At 45.3% G+C, this 27,819-nt stretch overlaps 1 protein-coding gene across 4 annotated transcripts in view; it reads right to left on the bottom strand.

The window, feature by feature from the left end:
• TBC1D22A (TBC1 domain family member 22A) overlaps positions 1–27,819 on the bottom strand; it is a 334,217-nt gene that overhangs the window by 121,502 nt on the left and 184,896 nt on the right. For all 4 annotated transcript variants that reach the window (XM_025456242.3, XM_025456232.3, XM_025456222.3 and 1 more), the window contains exon 10: positions 14,128–14,203. In XM_025456242.3, coding sequence (XP_025312027.1) covers positions 14,128–14,203 — 76 coding nt within the window. The remainder of the gene's footprint in view (positions 1–14,127; positions 14,204–27,819) is intronic.

Consider the following 27,819-nt stretch of genomic DNA (forward strand, 5'->3'; position numbering starts at 1 on the left):
CTAAATCATTGGTGGGAACTTAGGATTTTTACGTACAAAAATCATTCAACAAGCAGGGAACAGACTGACAACGACCAGAAATCCTGAGAGCACATGCTCTTACCTGTGACCTCGTCTCTCTGCTATGATCAGTGCGCTCAGCGCTGTCCACCAAAGCACCATGCTCTCCGCGAGCCCAGGCAGGGGGACCCTTCCCTTTGCTCTGATTTGTACCACAGCACGTGACTTGGTCTGGCCAACGAAGGGCAGCAGAGTTTTAGGAACCGCTTTCTGTCAGAAGTGTTATGAGCCAGTGAGGATTTCCCTAAATCCCTTTCCTTCCGTCACAGCACCCACAGAACAGAGTCCCCAGCAGAGCTACAAAGGACACACCTGCTGTTTAAGCTGCTGAGACTCACAGCCCCTGCGAGCCCACTGTGACCATAGCAGTGACATTCTGCTTCTACCCCACATGGAGTTTTACACTCAGCCATTTGGGGTTTGGTCAATGTATATGTTCAATGCACCCTGGTGCCAGGCTACGTGCTTGTACACTGTGCCTGAGAGTTCAGATCTAACCAGTCCTGAAGAAGCAGAGGACATGACAATGTGTGCCAGAGTCTGGCAAGAATGGATGGTGGCCAACAGAGGGGAAGGAGCTGCAGCTAAAGGGAAAGGAAAAGCAGAAGAAGGGGAGGTACCGCCAGTCCTGGGGGTGGGGGTCAAAGGGGCACCTGCAGTGATTGGGCACTATTAGGGTAAAAGGACTCTGGGAAATCCAACACGGCAGCCAATGCGAAATCATCCCCAATCATCAGCCTGTACTGTCTGTGTATGTGCACATACACTTGCTCTTCCAGCACACCTGTGCACCCACACACCTCTGTGCATGCACATACACCTGCTCACCCAGCATACCTGTGCACCCAGCACACCTGTGTACACACACCTGTGCACCCACACACCTGTGCACCCAGCACACCTGCGCACCCACACACCTACTCACCCAGCACACCTGTGCGCACACACCTACTCACCCAGCACGTACCTATGTAGCCACTCACCTGCTCACCCAGCATACACCTGTGCACCACGCACCTGGTCACCCAGCACACCTGCACACCCACACACCTGTGCACCAACCCACCTGAGCACCCACACACCAATACACACACACCTGCTCACCCAGCACACCTGCACAGCACACCTGTACACCCATACCTCTGTGCATGCAAACACCTGTGCTCATGGGTCCTCCAAGTTCTGCAGACACAGAGAATAATCCAGGCTCCACAGGAGTGCCAAGGGCCAGCACAACAGCAGTGCCTATAGGCCCACCGTTGCTCCTAATGTGCGCAAGCACAATCGGAGGTGTGTGGCAAAGATGGCAGAGGGTTTTCAGGCAGTGACTGTCTATTTTACATAGATGCCTGTCACATGTCCCCACAATTACAGTGATGATGGGGGGTTTCAGGAAATTCAAGTGATGCTGCTGTGAATTTCTGTGAACACTGGCTCTGTGCACAACCCCTCCCAGAAGGAGTCTGACCACTGTGCAAGGGACAAGAATTCAAGAGGCAGCCCCGGTGGGCTAGAGGACTGTGAGCCACACCAAACACTGGGGGCGATCTATTTCTCCCCAAGAGAGAAGAAATGGCATCTGGTAGCAGATTAAGAAATCAAATAAATGTATGAGAAAAATTTAAAAGCCTGAGGTTGCTTTTTGAATAAATGACAGTCTCCAAACTTATGCTTGAGATCTACCCCCCAAGTGCACGGCCACCATCCCCTGCCAATCAGCTCTCCCCTGGATCACACAGCACCTGCCCCCAAGTCTGCTGGTGCCCAGAATCAATCCTCCAGTCTGCCATCCCACTTGCACCCAGATGCTCCAAGGAAACACCCCCGTCCCTTGGTGGGGAGGGTGCCGCTGGAGGCTAACTTGCCATGGCAGGAACTCATTTGCTCAGGAAGCTGCTTACTCTACTCCAGGGCCAAAATTAAAAACAGGAAGAAGTCCCTGTCCCTAAGGGAACACACACTCCCAGGAAAATGTGACCCAAGAATTTAGCTCCAATAGCACATAACTGTCAGAAATGGGTGTCCGCTAAGGTCTTAGAGGCCACTCATCCAGGAAATCCCAAATCCTTTCTCAGTTCCGAGGAGCCAGTGCTATGATCCCCCAGACCACAGACCTGCTGTCAGTCTCCCCATTCTTGGCAGGATTTCAAATTCTTGGGATGGTTCCATCTGGTTCTATTCCTCCTTAGATACCCATATACCCTCTTCCTCTCCCCACAGACATTTTACATGGACAATCCACCTCTCCCATGGGCTGGGGATAGATGTTGATTTGCCTATTTAGAGGGGATTTGGTTTCATAAAAATTACTGCCCCTACATACACTGCAAGAGTAGGTTGTATGTGTTTTTATTTGCATGGTTTCTTACAGGGAATACAAAACAATGCAGATTTAGGTAGACTCATGGAATTCCGAGTTCATTCCAGACAGGCATTCCTGCTGGATGTCAACCCTAAAGTGAGTTATATTCTTGCAGCAGGTTGAAGACACTTTCTCACATTTTTGTTGAGAAGTCAGTTCTCAAATAGCCCTTCTTAGAAAATAATTTTTTCCTTCAGGTGCTTTAAGCCTTTGTCTGTAGTGTAAATAAACATCATAGGACATGCTTGCATAGTTTTCCCATTACTAATTTTCTTCTGAACCCAAGGTCTCTTGAATCTGTGAGTTGGTGCACTTTGGGACTTTGGGGAAACATCTCCAGCATCATCTCTCCAAATTCTCACTCATTCTCCCCCCTCACTCCTGTGACTCTAAACAAATGCCCATCAGGCTTCCTGCCCACACCCTCCAGATCTCCTACCTTACATGTTTTCCATGTTCTCACTCTCTGTGTTTCATAATGGCTATTTCCTTCCAAGGTCTTTCAGGTCACTCATTTTCTCTTTAGCTGTGTCTAACTAACCACTGCATTCTTAATTTGGCTAACATATTTTTCAATTCCAGAAATCCTATTTGGTCATTTTTTTCAAACCTCTTCCGTGAAATTATACAGTTTCCTCTTTACCTGCAGATATCTTAAGGATTACCTGGTTTTATTTCTTCATCAGAGTTAAGGATAATGGTTTCACGGTGTATGCCTAAGAATTACAGATAACAGTTTCTATTATCTGTTGTTTCTATTTGGTCTCCTTAAGGAGTTTCAAATGGGTGATAAACTTTGACTGTAGGTGAATCATTTCATTTTATTTGAAAAATTCAATTTGAAAAATGTATATATTTGTAGAAACAATTTCAGTTCTGGTGACTTCCTCCAGAAAAGATTTTGCTTGGCTTCTCCAAAGCTCTGTGAGTGCTCCACCAGAGAAATACCATAATTGAGGTTCAAACAACCCTGGTCCTCCCAGGTGACATAAACTGAGATTACAAGACTGTATGAGGGCTGTTTCATTCCAGTTTTTCCCTGATGGTCACTCTGCTCAGTCCCAGGAAGGTTATGGGCATTTCCCACATTCTCTGTCTTGAGTAGCTTAGACCCATTCACTCCAGAAGACTGTCAAGACAACAACTCAGGTTGGGATTCCTTTTCTTGGATGAGCAGATGCCCTCAGAACAACAGCAGCCTTTAGTACTGGGTTCCTCTCTCTGAGCCCCATGATTCCCCTAGAATGTAGCCAGAGAGTTTCATTGTCTTGCTGGCAATTCAATGCTTTTGAGAAATTTGTTTCCTTTTTCTTTCTCTTATTTCTTCCTTCTACTCTTTTTATCCCCCTGTTTTTTACTAGCTTTAAAATCAATCTTCTCCAGTTTTTAAGGTGTGTACAGTGGGCAGCATGGTTGGAATCATCAGGCCCATCACCACTGGAAGGGAAACTCATCTACTCTCACCCTTGTCCTCCATTCTGAGTTAAGTGGCTCCGATCTCCACCTCTCCTTCTGAAAGAAGTCCTACCATTTGTGCCCCACACACCACAGGGGAGTCCCCTGGGCTCTCATTAGCCACCTTAGCTCTCCAGAGACACATCATTAACCCATCCAGCACACAGCCTCCGGCTGTGGCCCATCTTCCACTCCGCTTGGCTCTGCTACAGACATGCCTGTCTCTCCTCATGCAGGGCACCTTCCTGTTTACCAAACACACCTTCACTAAGAGTTTAAGGGTAGTAGAGAAGGGGTACAACACTACTCAAAATAGAAAACCACTTAGAAATGCTTCTGAGAAATTCTTTAGTCAACCCTCCTCACGACAAAATAAGACAGTGATGCTGTCTTTGGGTTTTCCCCTCACCTCTTCACTGTGCTTCCTTCTGTGTCCCCAAGACCATGTCCTTCTCCATCTCTCCATCCTTTTCTTCACAACACAATGACTGGAGCTCCAGGATTCCTTTATTTTTACTTTACAAAGTAATTCAGCTCTTTTCTAAGCTATTCCTTTCTGGAATGCATATAAAATATCAACTTTCTCCTTTTAACTTTTATCAATGTATTTAAAGTTAAAAAACAAAAGAAAAGGCGGGGGGTAGACTCCTGGGTGACTCAGTGGTCCCAGCCACTCAGTCCCACAGCCTTAGGGTCGCCTCACTGGATCTGTGGTTGAGCATCTGCCTTCAGTTCAGGTCATAATCCTAGGGTCCTGGGATCCAGTTATACATAAGGCTCCCTGCAGGGAGCCTGCTTCTCCCTCTGCCTATGTCTCTGCCTCTCTCTCCATGTCTCTCATGAATAAATATATAAAATCTTCAAAAATAAAAAATTTTAAACTTTTAAAAAAAGTTTACCCATTTCTCTCACCCCCACCCCAGCCCATAGCCCCCACCTCTTGCAACCACCAATCCATTCCTTGCATCTAGGAACTTGTTTTTCAGTGTTTGGGTTTTTTTTTAAGACTGCACATACAAGAGATCATGCAGAATTTGTCTGGCTTATTTCTCTCTGACTTACTTCCCTTAGCATAATGCTCTCAAGGTCCATCCATTTCTCAACGGTCCTCCAACGGGAGGATTTGCTTTCTTAGGGCTGAGGAACATCCCTGCGTGTGTGTGTGTGTGTGTGTGTGTGTGTGTGTGTGTGTGTACTAAAATTTCATCATCCATTCACCTATTAATGGGCACTTAGGCTGTTTCCATATCTCGGCTATTGTAAATAATGCAGCACTTACCATGAAGGTGTGGGAATTTTTTTCAAATTAGCATTTTCATTTTGTTCAGATAAATACACTGAAGTGAAATTGCTAAATCATATGGTGATTCTATTTTTAATTTTTTGAGAAACCTCCATTCTGTTAGTGGCCTTACCACTTTGCATTCCCACCCACAGTGCACAGGGGTTCCCTTTTCTAGAACAGCCATTCTAATAACAGGTAAGATGTATTATCTCATTATCATTTTGATTTGCATTTCCCCAAAAATTAATGATATAGAGACATGTGCCTGTTAGCCATCTGCAGGTCTTCATTGGAAAAAAAGACCTAGACGATATTTTCCTTGGAAAAATGTCTATTCAGATCTTCTGCCCATTTTTAATCAGATTTTTTTTTTTTTGGTATTGAGTTATATGAGTTTTTTTAATATATTTTGGATATTAGCCCCTTATCAGATATGTGATTTATGATCATCTTCTCACATTTAGTAGGTTGCCTTTTCATTTTGTTCACGGATTCCTTGGCTGTGCAGAAGCTTTCTAGTATGTTATAATCCCAATCATTTATTCTTGTTTTTGTTGCTTTTGCTTTTGGCATCAGATGCAAAAAAAAAAAAAAAAAAAAAGTCATAGCCAGTACCTATGTCAATGAGCCTGTGTTTTCTTGTACAAATTTTATGTTTCAGGTTTTACATTCAAGTCTTTAATCCATTTTGAGTTAATTCTCTGTATGCTGTAAGATAATGTTTTCATTCTTTTGTATAAATTTTCTCAAACCATTTATTGGAGAGACCATTCTTTCCTCATTGTATATCCTTGGCTAGTTTGTTGTAAATTAATTAACCATATATGTGTGGGGTTCTATCTAATTTCAATAATCTAGGTGTCTTGAGATGCCTGGGTGGCTCAGCAGTTGAGCATCTGCCTTCAGCTCAGGGCATGATCCCCGGTCCAGGGATCAAGTCCCATATCGGGCTCCCCACAGAGAGCCTGCTTCTCCCTCTGCCTATGTCTCTGCTTCTCTGTGTCTCTCATGAATAAATAAATTTTTAAAAATCATTAAAAAAATAATAATCCATGTGTCTGATTTTATGCAAATACCATACTATTTTAATTACTATACCTTTTGTAATATAGTTTGAAATTGAGACACATGATGCCTCCAGCTTTATTCTTCTTTCCCATAATTGCATTCTCTATTTGGGATCTTTTGTGCTTCCATAAATATTTTAGAAATCTTTGTTCTATTTCTCTGGCAAACACCATTAGAATTTTGATAGGGATTGCACTGAATCTGTAGATTACTGTGGATAACATGGATATTTTAACAATGTAATTCTTCCTATCTATTAACAGCAAATACCTTTCCCTTTATTTGTATCTTCTTAACTTCTTTCATTAATGTCTTGTAGTTCTCAATATACAGGTCTTTCACCGCCTTAGTTAAATTTATTCTTAGGTATTTTATTCTTTTTGTTGCAATTATAAATGGGCTTATTTTTTTAACTTCTCTTTCTGATGATTTATTATTAGTGTAAAGAAACACAACAGAGGATACAAAAATCAATGCACAGAAATCAGTGGCATTTCTATACACTAACAACGAGACTGAAGAAAGAGAAATTAAGGAGTCAATTCCATTTACAATTGCACCCAAAAGCATAAGATACCTAGGAAAAAACCTAACAACCAAAGAGGTAAAGGATCTATACCCTCAAAACTACAGAACACTTCAGAAAGAAATTGAGGAAGACACAAAAAGATGGAAAAATATTCCATGCTCATGGATTGGAAGAATTAATATTGTGAAAATGTCAATGTTACCCAGGGCAATTTACACATTCAATGCAATCCCTATCAAAATACCATGGACTTTCTTCAGAGAGTTGGAACAAATCATCTTAAGATTTGTGTGGAATCAGAAAAGACCCCGAATAGCCAGGGGAATTTTAATAAAGAAAACCAGAGCCGGGGGCATCACAATGCCAGATTTCAGGTTGTACTACAAAGCTGTGGTCATCAAGACAGTGTGGTACTGGCACAAAAACAGACAAATAGATCAATGGAACAGAATAGAGAATCCAGAAGTGGACCCTCAACTCTATGGTCCACTAGTATTTGACAAAGCAGGAAAGACTATCCACTGGAAAAAGGACAATCTCTTCAATAAACGGTGCTGGGAACATTGGACAGCCACGTGCAGAAGAATGAAACTAGACCATTCTCTTACACCAGACACAAAAATAAACTCAAATGGAAAAAAAAAAAAAAAAAAAAACTCAAAATGGGTGAAAGATCTAAATGTGAGACAAGAATCCATCAAAATCCTACACGCAACACCCTTTTTGAACTTGGCCACAGCAACTTCTTGCAAGATACATCCATGAAGGCAAGAGAAACAAAAGCAAAAATGAATTATTGGGAGTTCATCAAGATAAGAAGCTTCTGCACAGCAAAAGAAACAGTCAACAAAACTCAAAGACAACCTACAGAATGGGAGAAGATATTTGCAAATGACCTATCAGATAAAGGGCCAGTATCCAAGATCTATAAAGAACTTATTAAACTCAACAGCACCCAGGGGAATTTTATCAAACATTTAAAGAAGAAACCATACCTATTCTCCTAAAGCTGTTTGGAAAGATAGAAAGAGATGGAGTACTTCCAAATTCGTTCTATGAGGCCAGCATCACCTTAATTCCAAAACCAGACAAAGACCCCACCAAAAAGGAGAATTACAGACCAATATCCCTGATGAACATGGATGGCAAAAATTCTCAACAAGATACTAGCCAATAGGATCCAACAGTACATTAAGAAAATTATTCACCATGACCAAGTAGGATTTATCCCTGGGACACAAGGCTGGTTCAACACCCGTAAAACAATCAATGTGATTCATCACATCAGCAAGAGAAAAACCAAGAACGATATGATCCTCTCATTAGATGCAGAGAAAGCATTTGACAAAATACAGCATCCATTCCTGATCAAAACTCTTCAGAGTGTAGGGATAGAGGGAACATTCCTCGACATCTTAAAAGCCATCTATGAAAAGCCCACAGCAAATATCATTCTCAATGGGGAAGCACTGGGAGCCTTTCCCCTAAGATCAGGAACAAGACAGGGATGTCCACTCTCACCACTGCTATTCAACATAGTACTGGAAGTCCTAGCCTCAGCAATCAGACAACAAAAAGACATTAAAGGCATTCAAATTGGCAAAGAAGAAGTCAAACTCTCCCTCTTCGCCGATGACATGATACTCTACATAGAAAACCCAAAAGTCTCCACCCCAAGATTGCTAGAACTCATACAGCAATTCGGTAGCGTGGCAGGATACAAAATCAATGCCCAGAAATCAGTGGCATTTCTATACACTAACAATGAGACTGAAGAAAGAGAAATTAAGGAGTCAATCCCATTTACAATTGCACCCAAAAGCATAAGATACCTAGGAATAAACCTAACCAAAGAGGTAAAGGATCTATACCCTCAAAACTATAGAACACTTCTGAAAGAAATTGAGGAAGACACAAAGAGATGGAAAAATATTCCATGCTCATGGATTGGCAGAATTAATATTGTGAAAATGTCAATGTTACCCAGGGCAATATACACGTTTAATGCAATCCCTATCAAAATACCATGGACTTTCTTCAGAGAGTTAGAACAAATTATTTTAAGATTTGTGTGGAATCAGAAAAGACCCCGAATAGCCAGGGGAATTTTAAAAAAGAAAACCATAGCTGGGGGCATCACAATGCCAGATTTCAGGTTGTACTACAAAGCTGTGGTAATCAAGACAGTGTGGTCGTGGCACAAAAACAGACACATAGATCAGTGGAACAGAATAGAGAACCCAGAAGTGGACCCTGAACTTTATGGTCAACTAATATTCGATAAAGGAGGAAAGACTATCCATTGGAAGAAAGACAGTCTCTTCAATAAATGGTGCTGGGAAAATTGGACATCCACATGCAGAAGAATGAAACTAGACCACTCTCTTTCACCATACACAAAGATAAACTCAAAATGGATGAAAGATCTAAATGTGAGACAAGATTCCATCAAAATCCTAGAGGAGAACACAGGCAACACCCTCTTTGAACTCGGCCACAGTAACTTCTTGCAAGATACATCCACAAAGGCAAAAGAAACAAAAGCAAAAATGAACTATTGGGACTTCATCAAGATAAGAAGCTTTTGCACAGCAAAGGATACAGTCAACAAAACTAAAAGACAACCTACAGAATGGGAGAAGATATTTGCAAATGACATATCAGATAAAGGGTTAGTTTCCAAGATCTATAAAGAACTTATTAAACTCAACACCAAAGAAACAAACAATCCAATCATGAAATGGGCAAAAGACATGAACAGAAATCTCACAGAGGAAGACATAGACATGGCCAACATGCATATGAGAAAATGCTCTGCATCACTTGCCATCAGGGAAATACAAATCAAAACCACAATGAGATACCACCTCACACCAGTGAGAATGGGGCAAATTAACAAGGCAGGAAACAACAAATGTTGGAGGGGATGCGGAGAAAAGGGAACCCTCTTACACTGTTGGTGGGAATGTGAACTGGTGCAGCCACTCTGGAAAACTGTGTGGAGGTTCCTCAAAGAGTTAAAAATAGACCTGCCCTACAACCCAGCAATTGCACTATTGGGGATTTACCCCAAAGATACAGATGCAGTGAAACGCCGGGACACCTGCACCCCGATGTTTATAGCAGCAATGGCCACGATAGCCAAACTGTGGAAGGAGCCTCGGTGTCCAACGAAAGATGAATGGATAAAGAAGATGTGGTTTATGTATACAATGGAATATTACTCAGCTATTAGAAATAACAAATACCCACCATTTGCTTCAACATGGAGGGACCTGGAGGGTATTATGCTAAGTGAAATAAGTCAATCAGAAAAGGACAAACATTATATGGTCTCATTCATTTGGGGAATATAAAAATTAGTGAAAGGGAATAAAGGGAAATGAGTGAAAATGTCAGTGAGGGTGACAAAACATGAGAGACACCTAACTCTGGGAAATGAACAAGGTGTAATGTAAGGGGAGGTGGGGGGGGGGGTTGGGGTGACTGGGTGATGGGCACTGAGTGGGGCACTTGGTGGGATGAACATTGGGTGTTACGCTATATGTTGGCAAATTGAACTCCAAAAATAAAAAATAAAAAACACAATAGATTTGCTGCACTGATTTTGTGTCCTGCAACTTTACTAATAAATTCATTTATTAATTCTAACAGATTTTTCGATGGAGTCAGGGGTTTTCTAACATAATACCATCTCATCCGCAAATAGAGACAATTTTACTTCTTCTTTTCCAGTTTGGATGTCCTTTCTTTTTCTTGCCTAATTGCTCTGACTAGGATTTTCAATACTATGTTTAAAAAAAGTGGTGAGAGGAGACATCCTTGTCTTTTCCTGATCTTAAAGGAAAAGCTTTCAGCTTTTCACAGCTATGAGCTGTGGACTTGTCATACAGGGCCTTTATTGTGCTGAGGTATATTCCTTCTAGACTTACCTTTTGTTAAGAGCTTTTATCATAAATGAATGTTGAATTTTATCAAATGCTTTTTCTATTTTTTAATATTTTATTTATTTATTCATGAGAAACACAGAGAGAGAGAGAGAGAGAGAGGGAGGGAGGGAGGGAGGGAGGGAGAGAGGGAGAGAGGGAGAGAGGGAGAGAGGCAGAGACACAGGCAGAGGGAGAGCAGGCTCCATGCTGGGAGCCTGACGTGGGACTCAATCCTGGGTCTCTGGGATCAGGCCCCCAGCCAAAGGCGGCACTAAACCGCTGAGCCACCAGGCTGCCCCAAATGCTTTTTCTACATCTACTGTGATGATCCTATAACTTTTATCCTTCATTTTGTTAACATGGTGGACCACACTGACTGCTTTGTCATATCTGAAAACTATATTAGCACCCCTGGCCTTGGTCACAATGTGTGATCTTTTTAATATATTGTTGAATTCAACTTTCTAATATTTTGTTGAGGATTTTTGCACCAATGTTCATCAAGGATACTGGCCTGTAATTTTGTTTTTGCATGGCATCCTTGTCTGGTCTTGGTATCAGGGTAATATTGGCTTTGCATAATGTGTTCAGAAGAGTTCCCCCTTCTTCTGTTTTTTGAAAGGGTTTGAGAAGGATTAGTATCAATCTTTCCTTGAATATTTGGTAGAATTCACCAGTGAAACTGTCTGGTCCTAGACTTTTGTTTGTTGGGAGACTTCTGATTACTGACTCAGTCTCCTTGCTAGTAAGGGTCTAATGTTCAGATTTTCTACTTCCTCCTTGACTCAGTCTTGGTTGGTGGCTAATCAAACCAAGTTGTCTGATTTATTGGCAGATAATTGTTCGTAGTTGTTTTTTATGATCCTTTGCACCTCTGTGCTATTAGCTGTACATTTCCTTTTGCATTTCGGATTTATCTGAGTCCCTTCTCTCTTTTCTGGTAAGTCTACCTGAAGGTGTGTCAACTCTGTTTACTTTCCAAAGAACCAGCTCTTTGTTTCACTGATCTTTTCTAATATCTTTTTAGTGCCCACATCATTTATTTCTGCTCCGATCTGTTACCTCCTTCCTTCTACTAGCTTTGACCTTCATTTGTTCTTCTTTTTCTAGTTCCTCAATATGTAAAGTTAGATTGTTGATTTAGGATGTTTCTCATTTCTTGAGATAGGCATTTATTGTATGAACTTCCCTCTTAGAATGGCTTTTGCCACATCCAATGAATTTTGGTATGTCACTTTCCCATTTTCATTTGTCTCAAGGTATTTACTAATGTCTCTTTTGATTGGTTGTTCAGCAGTTGTTTAATCTTCTCAGATTTGTGAATTTTCCAGTTTTATTCATTAACTTCACCTTTCTTAATCAACAAGCCCATGAAAGTGTGTGCCTTCACCAAAGTGCCAAAAAGCTCTGAAATACATGCTATCCTTCCCCTAAAATGTAAAAAGGATGCAGTAGGATTTTTTAGAGCAATTTTTCTTCCTAACAAATCCTGCCCTTAATAAAATCTTCATAGTCCCTACAAAAGTTCCTAGTCTACAATTTCTCTCTCCGAGAGGTGAGTGATAAAATGTGGGGGAGGGTGAACTCCCCCTGGCTGAGGCCTATAGGTGCTTCTCCCAAGGGGCTGCTGAGTAACATGGGCACCCACCAGCCAGAGCCCAAGCTCTGTCCACTGTGTGCACTTCTTTTTGGAAAGCCTGGGTATTTAAAATTTCCTTTGGAGAACAGTTACAAATAAGCTACACAGATTTATCTATTATGTAAAAGAAGCTTCTCTGCCATGAAAAACTGATCCTTTAAGCAAAACAAAACAAAACAAAACAAAACAAAAAAACACTGCAGGACAAAAGTACCTTCCCTCAGAAATTGCCCTGAAAAAATGGGATTTATGAAAAGGTACAGCTTCAGTTGGAATTCCTTTGGTCATTGTTGCTGCTCTTTTAAACCATCATTCAGCAAATCTGCAATGTGTTTCTTTCTAAGCCACAGCACCAGAGAAAATCAATTCAAGCATTTCCCCAAACTACAGCCCTGGAACAAACAAGCACTAACCACCACTTTCTAACATCCACGAAAATATAAAATATGCCTTCGAAGGGACACGAGAGGAAGTGAAGAGCCTGCTCGGGAAGTGTAATTCACATCTACTGCAAATCAGATTTTAAAGAACTGAGACTGAGGACAGTTGTGAACCTGCTAGTGGGGAAAACTCAGAGATCTCGCTGTGAGGTTAAGATCAACGCAGTTACACAAGCAGGAAATGGCATTTTGAGTAGACACGTTGGAAAGCAGCTAAATATACTGAATCAAATTAAGTATTATTGGAAGAACCGTGAAAAACTTCACCGTATGGAAATCAGGTAATAACCATTAGATACATAGTCGAAAATCAGATTCAATCAAGGAACAAAATGGAGTTTATAATTTGTATGACTCCATTTTATAACATCATTCGATAGTTCCCCAAACCAAGCACCTTTCTGGGGGGAGCTTATAACTGTTAAGAGTTTGCTACTGCTAACAGCACAGGAAGGGAAGAAGCACAGTTATGTGCAGGGACACAGAGGCTGTGCCAGAATACACACCACCACCTCTACCTTTCAAGCAAACTACAGTTTCTCTGTACATTCAGTGAAATTACCTGCTGAGCTCACAAGAGGCTCTTTATGAAAGAACCTTTCACTTCTCTGTACCTCACTACTGACCGGCTGGTGCCACAAATCTACGCCTGGTTCTGCTTGGTATCACTTTGTTAATGCTCTGTTCATTAATGTAACAAACTATCAGGAGAATATGCTCGGAATGGGCAGGCATTATCTCTCAACTTTCATTTAATTAAACTCTGCTATTGCAATATGACAGTCAGCACATCATAGGGGAAATTATTTTAAGAATGAAGGTAAAAAGTATTTCAAAGCCCTCACTTAAATATGAAAGCATAATCTAAAACGGCCGAGCACACACTATAATTTTTCTATAATACTAAAGATGTTATTTCCAGACTTGGTAATTAATTGGATTCCATGGAGAAATTATGCCAGCATCCTTGATAACAAAATGATGCACAAAGGCAGGGAACACAGTGCCAAAGGACAGCCATAAACAACCATGCTGTCACCCAGATTATGACAATCATCGGGCTTAATAAGGAGTGAGAGCTGCCCACTTCTGGTCCGCACTCATTACTCCCTGAGAAGTGCCTGCACTGAATTCTGATTATGTCACCTTAATAAAAAAAGAAAAGGAGAGGCTCCTGCTCCAGCAGCCTACTCAGAAGAACGCACAGCCCTGCCCTGCGGGAGCCAAGGACCACAGGCTGAGTGAGGACAGCATCTTGCCAGGGTGAGGGCCAGGGACTGAGTCCGGAACCTCCTACCACCTCCTCCCACTGTCTCCTGCCCACCCCATGCGGAGACAGGTGCTCAGGAAGCAGACTTACCATCAATCCGGCTCACGAGCTCTTCCAACATTTTCACCTTCATCTGAATCCCAGGCTGGGCAAAGGTATAGTTGTCCTAAGGGAAAAATAACAACAAATATCATATGCACAGAAGACAAAACACACCCTCCCAAAGGGAAATAGGCAGTTGGAACAAAAGTGAGCAGCTTCACAGCAGAACAAATTCACCAACTGATCTATGCATGCCACATCGGGCCTCATCATAGGGCCTAGGCACAGCGTAATCTGGTCTGGGGTCAGGTCCAGCCCCTCTTGACGTCAGAGGGCGAGCACACCTGTCTCAGGGAGTATTTACTGGAGCATCTCTTTATGTAAATACAGATACTTACATTTACATCAAACAAATGGGCGTGGGCACATACAGCCCATTGACAAGTGTGCTGGAAGCTGCTGCCTGGCCAGAGCATGGGCAGCAGGCCACTCGGCAGTGCCAGAAGACTGGATACGGAACAGTGACCAGGCCCGATGCTGACGGTGCTGGCATCACGCCCTCAGTCCCAGGGCCAACGACATGGCCGCTCCACAAGGGAAGTGTCAACATGTGACCACTGTCGGTGAACTCAGGTGAAGGAGTCAATAAACTAAAGTAAACCAGTGTAGGCTTTGAGCAGGACAAGTCCTCGGTCAAACAGACCCACAAAAGGAGCCCTGCTCTACTGTTCAGGAGTTGTGCAGCCTCACAAGCAACATCACGTCTCTGGCTCCACCCGGTCGTCCACACCAAGAGAATAACGCTGCCTTGTAGGCCTGCTCTAAGGTGTCTAGGAAACCAGGTCAGGGACCGTGCTGGAGGGCCCAAGACAAGCAGAGGCACCAAGGAATGAGGGTGGGACTAAGCCAGCCTCCCATCACCTTCAGAAGGGCCCCTGGGCCCCAAAGGCACAGGCGTCCACGCAGGGACACACATGCAAGGCAGAGACAGCCCCAGAGAGGCCTACGGCCGAAGCGCAGAGCCTCCCAAAGGGCGCAAAGGTGCCAATCCTCTGACCAAAAGGAGTTATCTGGACCAGCGGAGGGCTCACCGCAGACCCGGGAGCCTCACAAGTAGAAGGGGGATGGGGGGACAAGAGTCCAAACGAACATGAGAAAGACTCCAGTTGCTGCAGCAACACTAACACAGAGGCAGAGGCCGCGAGCCAAAAGATGCTGCTGGAGCCAGGTCAGCTTGGGAGACCTCCCTGGAGCCTCCCGCCCACACCCTGAGTTAGCCCAACCAGGCACACGTCGGAAGCTGGGCCTCCCGAGCTACGAGACAATAAATCATCTGTGTTGTTTGCAGCCACAGGAAATGAATACAGTAGATCGGGGGTGTTCTGTCCCAGGGCCTCTGCGGCCACTAATATAAAAGGACAAGAAGAGAACCTGGAGCAACGGAGACCCCAGAGCATCCCTGCGGATCCTGGACTCATGTGAGCACAGGCCTCGGCCCAGCCGCTCACACGGGGTCCAGTGCGGCCAGTGCCGGGCAGGAACGGTGTGTCCTCAGGAGCAGCACCATGCAGGCCACACAAGCCCCGCCAAGGGCAGCGAGCCCCCTGTCCTCAGTGGGGTGTGGGTGACCTGGGCAGGGTGCAGGGCATGGAGGCAGGGGCGGGGACAGCTCCTGGGCGGCCCCCCACATCTCCACCTGGAGGCGCCCAGGCCGCTGGCGGCACAGCCTCGGGGGGGCCCTGGGGACAAGCCGGCAGCACCCACCGCCACCTGCCTCAGAACCTGCAGGGAGGTTTCAGGGCCGAGGTCGGCCTGGAGCAGTGCGGGAGCCCAGGCTCAGAGGCGGGGACCTTCGCCACCCCCGCCCCCCTGCCGCACAGTGGGCCCCCCCCCCCAAGGTCACCGCGCACCCGCACACACAGCCCCCCAGGGCCACAGGGCACTTCCGCCTGGGGCAGCAGCGACAGAACAAGGATCACCCACGGGGCATCTTCCCCGTCTGTGGGAAATGTTCAGGAGTCAGATCTGCCCTCTCGCGGGGAGACCTCCCCACATGGATTTCGAGTGACAGGCTCTGGGCTCCACCCGGGGTGCCGGCCAGCGCACGTCCCAGAGCTGCGCCTAGCATGAAGGCCGCTCCCGGGGTGGCACCGCGGGGCCTGGCGTGACCGCCTCTCCATCGGGTGGCCACCCGGGGTCCCGCTAACCCTGAGCTCCACAGAGGGAGGATGGTCAGGGATCGCATCTCACGTGGACTGGGGGGCTCTGGGCCTGACGGCATGGGCATCCAACAGAACAGCACACGGTGAGGACACACTGTAAACTCATCAGTACTCGCAGGGACAAAGAAATCTGGGGTCTGGATGTGAGCTTGCCAGGGTTTAGCCTTTGAGACTTAATTCCTCCCTGGAAATTGGATAACAGAGGAGATTTATATTCAAATCTGGAGTACACTGCCTTGTTTATACACTATCACTTAACCTCACAGCAGAATTTCTGATGAGCCAGGTTGAACAATATCCCTGGATATAATTCAGGATGGGAAATAAACTGCAGACTGATTCTACAGCCCTGGGCAGAGGTCTTGCAGATTATGTAGCTAATGTTCAGTTCCAACAAATTCCAGAGCCATCAGGGTGCATTCTATTACCCTCCCCTGGTGGTCCCAGGTGAACAAAGGTGTGGGGTCTTGGCTGGAGCTGGCCCATCCTGATGGGCTGTGGATGTCCTCCTCTCCCTCTCTGAGGGGACTCAGCTGGCACCACTCCTGGACTTTCTCTATCCCCAGAATACACACCGCAAGAAGGCAACTTATCAATTGCTAAACCTGGCAGGACAGAGAGCCGATGGGTTCAGCCCTCCTTCCACTTTTCCGAGCCGGCTAAGCCACCAGACAGGCTGCTCCCCCTTGAAGGCTCTGCTGCACGTGAGGGGGCCCGCCCTGCCCCGGCACTGGCTGGGTGGGTGGGTAAGCCCGAGTAATCCTGGGATTCGGTCAGCCGCTTTATTTGGCTCTCACACCAAGATAGGATTTCAAGATTCTCATTTAGAAGAAATAAAAGTTATTCTTCGGTGTCCATCTGCCACTATTTTGTTTTATTTCTCAATTTCTTCAAAACCCAGGTAGGGAAGATAGGGTTTCTTGGAAATCCAAACAATGAGAAAAGAGTAACACCTGAGGGCCTTTAAAATTTTTAAAACAAAAAACTCTGTATTTAGAAAGGAACAGAAGAGATTGATGGGCTGTGGCCTTGGCATTCTGGATTTGGGTCCCAGGCAGGGAAGACTGGCTGGCCTTCAGACAGGCTCCCACCCAGGTGACAAGATGGGGCTCAGAGGGCAGCACCCAGCGAGGCAGGGCACAGCGGCCAGCTCAGGGAGCCCAGGCTGTGGGTGACCCTGCACAGTGGCCAGGATGCCTTTGAAGGGCACACCAAGGACATTCCAGAGCCAGAACACCGAGTGAGAAGATGTAAGGGAAAAAAACATTCTGTGGCCCCAGCAACAGCCCCTCTGGGAGATATGTGGTACACGGGCCAGCCCTCCTGGCGGGTGCCTACTTCCCAGCAAGACCCCACCAGTGTAGCACCTCCCACCGGTTTTGTCTGCTCAAGACCTGGACACCAGATGTACCTCTGGGACATCATCCCCGGCGCCTCGTCCACAAATGTACCTGCACACACACCTGGCAGAGAAAACACCCGCTACATGAAGCCGTGAAGGCAAAGGCACACACAGGATACCATATATATATATATATATATATATATATATATATATATATATATTTTTAGGATACTATATATTTACAGAAATATTAACAGTAATGAGATCACTCCCTTCACAAACACTTAACATTCACGTCCTTTATGAGATCTGATTTTATGTCTTTAAAAAAGAATACTATAGGGGAGCCTGGGTGCTGTAGGTAAAGCATCTGCCTTCAGCACAGGTCATGATTTTGGAGTCCTGGAATCGAGCCCCACATCCGGCTCCCTGATCAGAAGTGAGCCTACCTCTCCCTCTCTCTCTCTCTGCCTCTGTCCCCTGCTCGTGCTCACTCTCTGAAATAAATTTTAAAAATCTTTAAAAAAAATTTTAATTAAAAATAAATAAATAAATGAATATAATATACCAAACTTACAAGTCTGAGGAATACAGTGACCTTTTGGGAATGTTTTCTAGAACGTAAAGTCTGTATTCGCAGAAAACAAAGCACAGACGCGGCCTGCCTTACATCTGTGGCCATTCCACCCACACTGTGGCAAAAAGAAAGAGCATTTTCTGTGTTCTTCAGGAGAAAAGCAGAATAATGTTTTCTAAAGGAGCACTGCAGAGATGAGCTGAAAATTAAATTCCCATGGGCTTAGCTGGCATCCCTACGGCCCCCACCTGCTAGAGCGTGCAGCCAGGGGAGCAGCAGGAGTCCCTCCTTAACACCTGCGATGAGGAGCTGCTTCCCCGCCCCATCCCTGGAACACGGCTTCTTTCCTGTGTTCAAATCACAAGCAGCCCGCCCCTCCGCCCTGGGGGACTTGCCTCTGGAACAGCCCAGCAAATTCTTTTCTCAAACAATAGCCTGAAAGACTTCTGTGTCTGCCATCTCTTACAGGTGCCCCCAGGCCATGTGGCACAGCCCCAGACAAAGTGGCCCACCACCCAGGTCCAGCAGCACAGAGGTCAGAGAGCAAACTGCTGCCGCAGCAGTACTCAGCATTCACCTATCAGACGTCACTCCAGCTGCTACAAGTAACGTAGCCGTCTAGTTCGGGGCAGAATGGTCGGACCGTGCACTCTCCTTCATCTCCCCGAGAACCACTTACTTCATCTTCCCAGTGGCCAGGCGACATGAGGTGTCCCGGCGGAGGTGGCATTACAAGAGCAGGTCTGGGACCGCCGTCCTCAGACGGGCTTGGGTGCAAGGCCAGCCCTCCTTTTGGCTGATGGCTGACCCCCGAGATTTCAGGAGTGTCCCATTATTCCCTAACAAATAAGAATGGTTCACTGGGCCTCACCCAACAGCATAGCTTATGCTGAACTGCTTTCCTTCTGGGAGTCTGGAATTTTGGAAAGTGCCAGAGGGTGTCGAGGTGATGAGCTCTCAATAGAACCCAGGCACAGAGTGTCTAACGAGCTCCCAGGTGGACACTTCACACCTGCTGTCGTGACTAGCCGCTGGAGGTATTAAGTGTGTCCTGTGCATCTCCACCAGGACAGGACTGGAGAAGGCTTACCCCGGTTTCCTCTGGGCCTCCCCACGTGGCTGGTTCTGCTTTGTGCGCTTGTACTGGAATGAATCACGGGCATGAGTACAACTATACACTGATTCCTGGGAGGCACTGAGCCTTGGGGTGGCCTTTGGGTACCCTGACATAGTTGGGGAGAAAAACAAACAGGGCCCTTGTGTTCACAGAGACCAGGTAAGCAAATGTTCATCACCCAGGCCACATAAGTGCATGTGAAGGGATCACTGTGATCTAGGGAGCCCTGCCTGCCATCACAGAACAGAACAGGGAGCCCCACCATTTATGTGTCATGCTGAGGATGTGAAGCCTGAGCAAAGCACAGAAAGAGTAGAGCAGTGTGCAGGACACACCCTGGCAGCAGCCCAGAACAGGGCACCTCCCAGGAGGGGAATGAGGGCCAGGACACATGGAAAGGCAACAAGGAAGCTGTGGGAAGGCAGGAGAAGACCATTCTGAGGCTGGGAGACCATCTGGGAGCAAAGAGTAAGACCAGAGCAAAACCATGGAATGAAGTTACTGACATGGACATGGGGAGCTACCACACTTATAAGATCTGCATTTTGAGAAGATGGCTCTGGCCACAAGGCATGGAGTAATAGAGGGGCAAAGAGGATGCAGGGGTGTCAGGTGCCAGACCAATGCCCTGATCTAGGCCGAATGACAAGGAGAGCCTCTCACTGAAGACGCAGGTGGCCCAAATCATCCAAACTGCTTTCAACGACCTGTATTAGTGGTTGGGTTTTTGAACTTGAACATAGGGCTTTTCATTTATTCCTATTAGCTTGTTCACTTGATTGGTTCTCGGGTGGCATTCCAGGCAGCTGAACTCATTCTGAATCTTGATTATGTCATCTATCACATTAGCTGTCCCTCCAAGCTTAGAGGCACTGGTTAAACTTACACCTCAATGTCTTCATTAGAGTCTCAGAGAAGAGGGGGAAGGACAAGGGCAAGGACAGAGCACCACAGCACGTCTCTCAGAGACCCACACTCAGGTGGAAGAGGGTCGTAACAATATATCAAGCCAACTCCTCACTTTCTTAGCTCGAACTTAATTTCTCTGCTCTCCTGTCTTCTCATCTGTAAGTGAGACAGGAATGGCCACTTCACAAGGCACTAGTGGGTGTTAAATGAGTCGCTAGACCTAAAGAACCTGGACTGTCCCTCTCAGCACTCACCTTCCACGGTGACACCAGGCACAGGACAGCGGTGGAGATGGAGGCTCCTGCTCAGCCTGACACAGTACCCAGCGCTCTCACTGTCAGCCACTCCAAAAATGGGGACGATGCTAAATGCCTGTTATCAGCCACTGACCTCCATTTTGGCAAATTGTGGAGACAGTAGAAAAACCAAGGTTGTCAAGGGTCTGAGGGGAAGACAGGATGAATGGATGGAGCACAGGGGATTTTTTAAGGCCCTAAAATCACCCTGTGCTGCTGTAATGGTGGACACATATCAGTATGTATTTGTTCAAACCCAGAGAATGTGCAACACCAAGACAGAACCCTAATTTCTACTCTGGACTCTGGCTAGTAGTAACAGATCAGTGTTGGCTCATCAGTTGTACCAAATGCACCACACTCATGCAAGATGTTAATAACAGAAGCTGTGTCTATCAGAACATGGTGAGGGGGTACATGGGAATCATATTTTCTGCTTAGTATTTCTATATACCTAAAACTGCTGTAAAAAATGAAGTCCATTCATTTTGTAAAATAGTCAATTCATCCAAAAGAACATAAGAAAAAAAGAGGAAATAAGAAAAGATAAGAGGAAAAAAAAAGAAAAGAAAAGATAAAAGGAATAGAAAATAAATAGCAATGTGGCAGCCTAAGCCCCAGCCATACAAATAATTATGCTGGAAACATATGAATGTGTATCAACTAAACACACTTAAAAAGATATAGCAAAATCCAAGTATAAGCTATCTATAAGAAATGCACTTTAGACAAGAAGACACTCACAGATTAGAAGCAAAGGGAGAGAAAAAGATGCATCAAGACTGCCCAAGGAAGATGGAACAGCTATATTAATATCCAATGAGCTGGACTCCAGAACAGGGAAAACAGCAGAAATAATGAGGATTTCATAACAATAAACTAAAATAATCAACATATAAATTAATTAAGAAAACCTAAAAGCTCATCCCACGTGTGTGTATCTAATAAATGAGATTTAAATTATGCGAAGCAAAACCTGACAAAACTAAAAGAGACAAATCAACCGTTATAATTGGAAATTTCAAAAGTCTTCACTCAGTAGCTGAAAGAAAAAGGAGACAGAAAATCAGTAAAAGCAGAAAAGACTGGACTAGCACTATCAACCAACCTGACCTGACTGACATTTATGGAAACCTCCCCCAACAAAGCAGAACATACATTCTTTCCAAGGACACATGAGACATTTACCAAGACAGACCACATGACAGATCTCAGAACAAGTGTCAGTAAATTTAATTACCAATGTTAGAAAGTAAAGACATCACTATAGTTCCTACAGATATTAAAAGAATTAAGGTGTATTATAAACAATATGTCATTAAATTAGACAACTTGTGTAAAATGACCAAATTCCTTAAATGACACAAAGTATTAAAACTGACAAGAGGGGCACTTAGGTGACCCAGTCAGTCAAGCATCTGCCTTTAGCTTAGCATAGTCATGATCTCAGGGTCCTGGGATCAAGTCTGATGTTGGGTTCCCCGCTCAGCCGTGCCCCACCCTCGTTTATGCTCTCTCTCCCTTTCTCTCTCAAATAAATAAATAAAATTGTTTTAAAAAAAGTTTTTTGAAAACTGACAAAAGAAGAAATAGAAGATCTGAAGCCCTACCTAGAGCAGAAATTGAATTTAGGTTAAAAATTTCCCACAAAGTTCCAGGGCAAGATGGTTTCACTGTTGAACTCTATCAAATATTTAAGGAAGAAATAATATGAATTTTACATAAACTCTTTCAGAAATTATAGGCTATCACTTCCCTAGTGCTAAAAAAGAAAAGACTTTAGAAGAAAAGAAAGTGGAACACGATATACCTTATGAACACAGAAGTGAAAAATCTAGAGATATACAAAAATCTAGTATTTCACAACAAAATGGGATTTGTCTCAGAAATGCAAATGGGATTTGTCTCAGAAATTAACAAAGTTAATAAAGATCTTTCACTACATTAACAGGATAAGTAAGAAAAGTCACATGATCATTTCAACAGAAGAAAAAGCATTTGACAAAACACCAACTTATCATTTTTTTAGAAGAATCAACAAAGCAAACTATAATCTGTCATCCTGGTCTTCTTCCACCAGGCCTTAAGAATTCAATCCTCAACCTCTTTATGGCATTATATACCAGTATTGTTCAAATGTAAAGACCTATCAAAATAAACCAGGGTGTTTATTAAAAATATAGACTCCTCGACCATGGAATTTTCACTGTCAGCAACCACCCTGAAAAAGGGCATCTACAAGACGCCAACAGCTACCATCATACTTAATGTTGAGAGCCTGAATGATTCACACCACCCCCCCAACACCAGTATATGGAAGGAGGTAAAAATATCTGCTCATATCACTTGAGGACCTTGACAATGCAGTAAGTCAAGAAAAGGAACTAAAAGCCATGTGATTATATAGAAAGAAGTAAGACTATCTTTATTTGTAGATGACATGACTGTGTACACAGATACTCCTAAGGCATCTACCAAAAAGCTCCTAGAACTAGTGAGTGAATTTAGAAAGATCACCAGAAAGGTAAAGCACATTACATTTTCCAAAAGTGACCACCACAGTATCTCCTATCCCACATGCTCTTTTATTATATGACCATGCCACTCCTGTATCAAGAGATGGAGTCCAATTTCCCTCTCTTTGAATCTGGGAAGACTTGAAACTGTTTCAACCAAGAGTACAGAAGTGATACTATGTGATTTCAGAGGCTCAGTCATGAAAAATGCACCTTACATCTTGTCTGCTGGAAATCTTACTGGGAACCCTGCACCATGATGTAAGAGGTCTGACTATCCTAAGGCCACCATGCTATGAGGCTAGGGAGTCACAGGGGGAGGCCATGAAATAGCAGTCACTCTGCAGTCCTAGTCTCAGAGCTCCCCACCTCCCCTCCCAAGTCCAGGAACCAGAAGGTCACACATATATGAGTGACACTTCAGATGAATCCAGCCCCTAGGCATCAACTTGTACCACCTTTAGGCCTCCCCACCTGAGGCTCCAGACATGGATAAACAATACATGCCATGTCCTAACTGAAATCCTGACTGAAAGAATCTGTGAGCATTATAAAAGAGTTCTTTTAAGTCAGGAAATTGGGAGCAATTTGTTATACAGCAATACTGGCTGGAAAAAGATGTTTCCGTTTACAAAATCAACTATATTTGTATATCCCAACAGTAAAATTTGAAAAACAAAATTTACAAAGTTGTACCATTTAAAGTAGCATCAAAAAAACCCAAACTATTTAGAAATAGATGTAACAACATATGAGCAAAACTCATACTCTGAAAACTACAAAATGTTTGTGAGGATAAATTTTAAAATATCTAAATTTGAAAGCTCAGCATTGTTAATACTGTTAATTCTGGGGAAATTGACATATAGATTCAACATAATCCCATTCAAACCCCAACTCCCATTACTTTTTCTAAGGCTTTTCTGGTAGGAAATGGCTAATGATAAACCTTATATAAAAATGTAAGGAACCAAAAATACTCGTGACAATTTATTTAAAAAAAAAAAAGTTGGGGATCCCTGGGTGGCGCAGCGGTTTGGCGCCTGCCTTTGGCCCGGGCGCGATCCTGGAGACCCAGGATCGAATCCCACATCGGGCTCCCGGTGCATGGAGCCTGCTTCTCCCTCTGCCTGTGTCTCTGCCTCTCTCTCTCTCTCTCTCTCTCTCTGTGACTATCATAAATAAATAAAAATTTTTTTAAAAAAAGTTGGAGGACTTTCTCTACTGGACTCTGAGAAAAGCTACAGTAATTAAGACAGTATGTACTGGCATAAAGATGCATTAACAGATCAATGGAACAGAACAGAGTTTCCAGAAATAGACACACATTTATACACTCATTTGATTTTCAGAGAAGGGGCCAAAGCAACGTCTGGGGGAAAAAACTGTTTTCAACAAATGATGCTATGTTAACTAGGATACCTATATTCTAAAAATGAGCCACTATGCCTTCCTCACACCACACAGAAAAATTAAGTTAAAAGTCAAAACAAAAATTATAAAGCTTCTGGAAGAAAAGCAAAGGAGAATGCCCTGGCATCCTATGGGTATGTGAAAGACTTTTACTTAAATAAGGTTTTAAATTTTAAGTCAGATTTTTTAGCTAAATTAGATTTCATCTAAATTAAAATTTTCCACTCATGAGAAGATATGGTTTTCAAAAACTGGAGTGACATACCACAGACATGAGGAAAGCATTCTCGTGCTCCCCTCACCCTCTACACACACACACACACACAAACACACACACACACACACGCACCCTAGCAAAAGCCTGCCACCCAACACACATGGAGAAGTAGGGAGGGCAGTGCTGGTGAGAGAGGGTGCAGCCCGACCTTGCATGTGTGGCTGCTGGGTATGTAAAACAGTATGGCCCATCCGGGGGAGATGCTGGGCTGTTTTGCACAAAAACCACCTACACTCCCCCAGCATGACCCAGCAAGGCTAGGCACAGAGCAAGAGAAACAAAGCTCACGTCAACAAGAAGACATGTGCCTGAACACTCACCAGAATTTATTCCTAGCAACCGAAGGCCAGAAACAGCCTTGGCTTCTGCCGAAAGATGGACGGATAAACAGGCTGTGATATATTCACACAGTGAAATACTACGTGGTAATTAAAAGGAATGAACTATTCATTCCGGCAACGACATGGATTTTACATTTTTCAATGCTATTGTGAATTGAATTTTTTTAATTTTCATTTTTAAATTGTTTGCTGCTCAATGACTCATTCTTAATGAATCTTCTGCTGCAGCCCAGTAACCACCACACTCTTATCTGTTTAATAAACCTTTCTAAAATATTGCCAAGAATTCTCAATTTTATCGATGAGGTCTCTAAAATCACATCTCTAAAGATCCTTCCCCACACAGAGCATGATTCATCTAGTGCTTGAGATAGGAACACATTTGCGGGGACGGGGTGCCTCCTTCTTCATTTTTCCATCCACGGGGCTGGGCACAAGGCCTGGCTTTCTGTCCCTCCCCACGATGGCTCTGCTGCTCCTTCCATGTGTGGACAGAGCCAAATCAGGGCCAAGTGAGTGAGCTTCCTTCCTCTCAGCCACCTTTCCAAGCAACAGACCAGGCCCTCGCCTCTTCTGTTTCCCAGCTGAGCTTAGCTAGGAGAGAACAATGTCCCCAGGCCTCTGGACGCCCCAGGTTCTGGCTGTCTAAGCTCATTTCTAAGGATCTCGGGCCACCGTCCAAGCAAGCCCTGGGCCCCTCTCCTTCTTGGAGCGTAAACCTCTCCAAGGGCTCCCCGCACCCGTTCTGGTTTCCCGTGATACGTCTGTCCCTTCTCTCTTCACTGGCCTTATCTTCAACAGCTGACACACAGCGGCTGCATCTGAGGGACAGCCTGCAGCCCCCTACTCTGGGGACAGGGCCGGCAGTGGTCCAGACATGCTCTAAGCGAGTCACCACGCCATCACACTCCCAGCCTTCTCTCTGACAAGTTCCAGGATAACACAGCCCCTTCCCCCAATACCCCTGTCACTCTCAGGCCACTGGCCAGTACTCAGAACTGAATCATGCTTCCCCAAGGAAAGAAAACGTAGAAGACTAATTATAAAAGGCAACGGCTCTCTTCCACTCAAAGAGGCTGTCCTATTACGTAATGAATCCAAGAGTAATAGTATGACTGCAGGGGAGGCAAACAGGGAAGCTGTAATTCAGCAAGTACTAGCTGGCCAACAGCCCTGGTGCTGGTGCTGCTAGTGACGTGAAAAGATGGGTGAAAGCCCAGGAAGAAGCCCCCCAAGAGCCTGGAAGGCCTCCCGCACTGCACTACCGGCAGCATCCCCCAGCACAGGGCCGCGTCCAGAACCTTCCCTATGGGTGTTGGTATTGCATCCCGATGGCGGGCAGTCCCCCATGTACAGAGGGGGCTCCAGAGAAGACCCATACCCCAACGTCTCCCACAGCAGGTCCCCAATCCCAAATACCAGAAGCACCCTCGCTGGAGCCCCCCCAAATTATTTTTAAAACTTAAATCTCTGGCCGGGCCCCCGATGTGCCCAGAGAGCAAGGCACACCAAGGGCGAACTCAGGCAGTGGGCAGGGAGCCCGGGTGGGAAGGAGGAGAAACAGGAGGAGGGAAATGAAATGAAACATTCACCTAAATTAAACATCTGAACTTTAAAAGGCATTCACACTGGAAGCTGGTAGAGGAGGACCCTTCAGCAACTCCCCAGCACTGAGGACACTCCCCCTGAAGCCTAGCAGACACAGAACTTAAGCCCATGGCCACAGCTTCCACCCTGAGTGCCCCCCCCACCCCGTACTGGCTGCCCCGTCTGGGCCCAGCCAGCCCCAGCCAATCCCTGTGCCGTGTGAATCTCCTGCTGCACCCTCCACCCGGCAGATCCACGTGGCCCCTTTCACCACAAAATAAAGGATTTTCTCATGACCACGTCCACTTATCAAGACAAAACCATCCGATCAGAATAATTAGCAGGGTCACATGGGTGGACGACTTCCACCCAGATCTGCCGGCCAGACCTCCTAATGAGGTACTGGTGAGACTCTTCCCCGGGCAGGGCTGTCCGTGCACTGCTGGACATTTAGCACCCTGATCCCCATCCACTAGTTGCCTGTGGTACTCCCTAGCCAAGCAAACCCCAAAGCACCCAGACACCCCCCGGCAAACCAAGGGAGGCAGTATGTAGCCCCAACATGGGTACTCACGGCAGCACCACAGAGGAGGCGGCCTGTAGTCTGCCCGGTGCTCTGTCCCCTCCGCTGGCCCTCCCTGCCTGTCCCACTAGCACCTGCTGAGGCTCTGGTATGGGAACGGGTGGCCCCTCCCTAGCCCAATATGCCATCCCCGAGGGCCACACCGATGGACCCCCTTCATGCTCGCAGAGCCAGCAGTAGTTCTGGAGCACCATCGGCAAACCGAGTCCCCCCCCCCACCGAGACTATTTCACCTGGAAATGCCGCTGCTTCTCCGTTCCCCCAGCACCAATGTCCCTCAGTAAAAAGAACGTCCCCTAAACAAACACATGGTGTGAAGATACCACCCATCAGAAGTGTGTGAGCAGGCCCGAAACCTGGGGAGGGCTGAACTGTGGGGCGTCCTCACTGTAGGGCGTCCTCACTGTGGGGCCAGCCTTGCACTGCAGCCTACTCTCCCCCTCCCCAGGGAATCTGGGTGAGTCCACATCCCAGAGCCACGGCCCAGAGGGAGGGTCAACCCCCGACCCTGGTCTGCATGGCCCTGTGGTAACCACGGCGCAGCCGTTGCTATGATG

This window comes from Canis lupus, chromosome 10, assembly GCF_003254725.2.
Source record: "Canis lupus dingo isolate Sandy chromosome 10, ASM325472v2, whole genome shotgun sequence".
Lineage (NCBI taxonomy): Eukaryota > Metazoa > Chordata > Mammalia > Carnivora > Canidae > Canis > Canis lupus.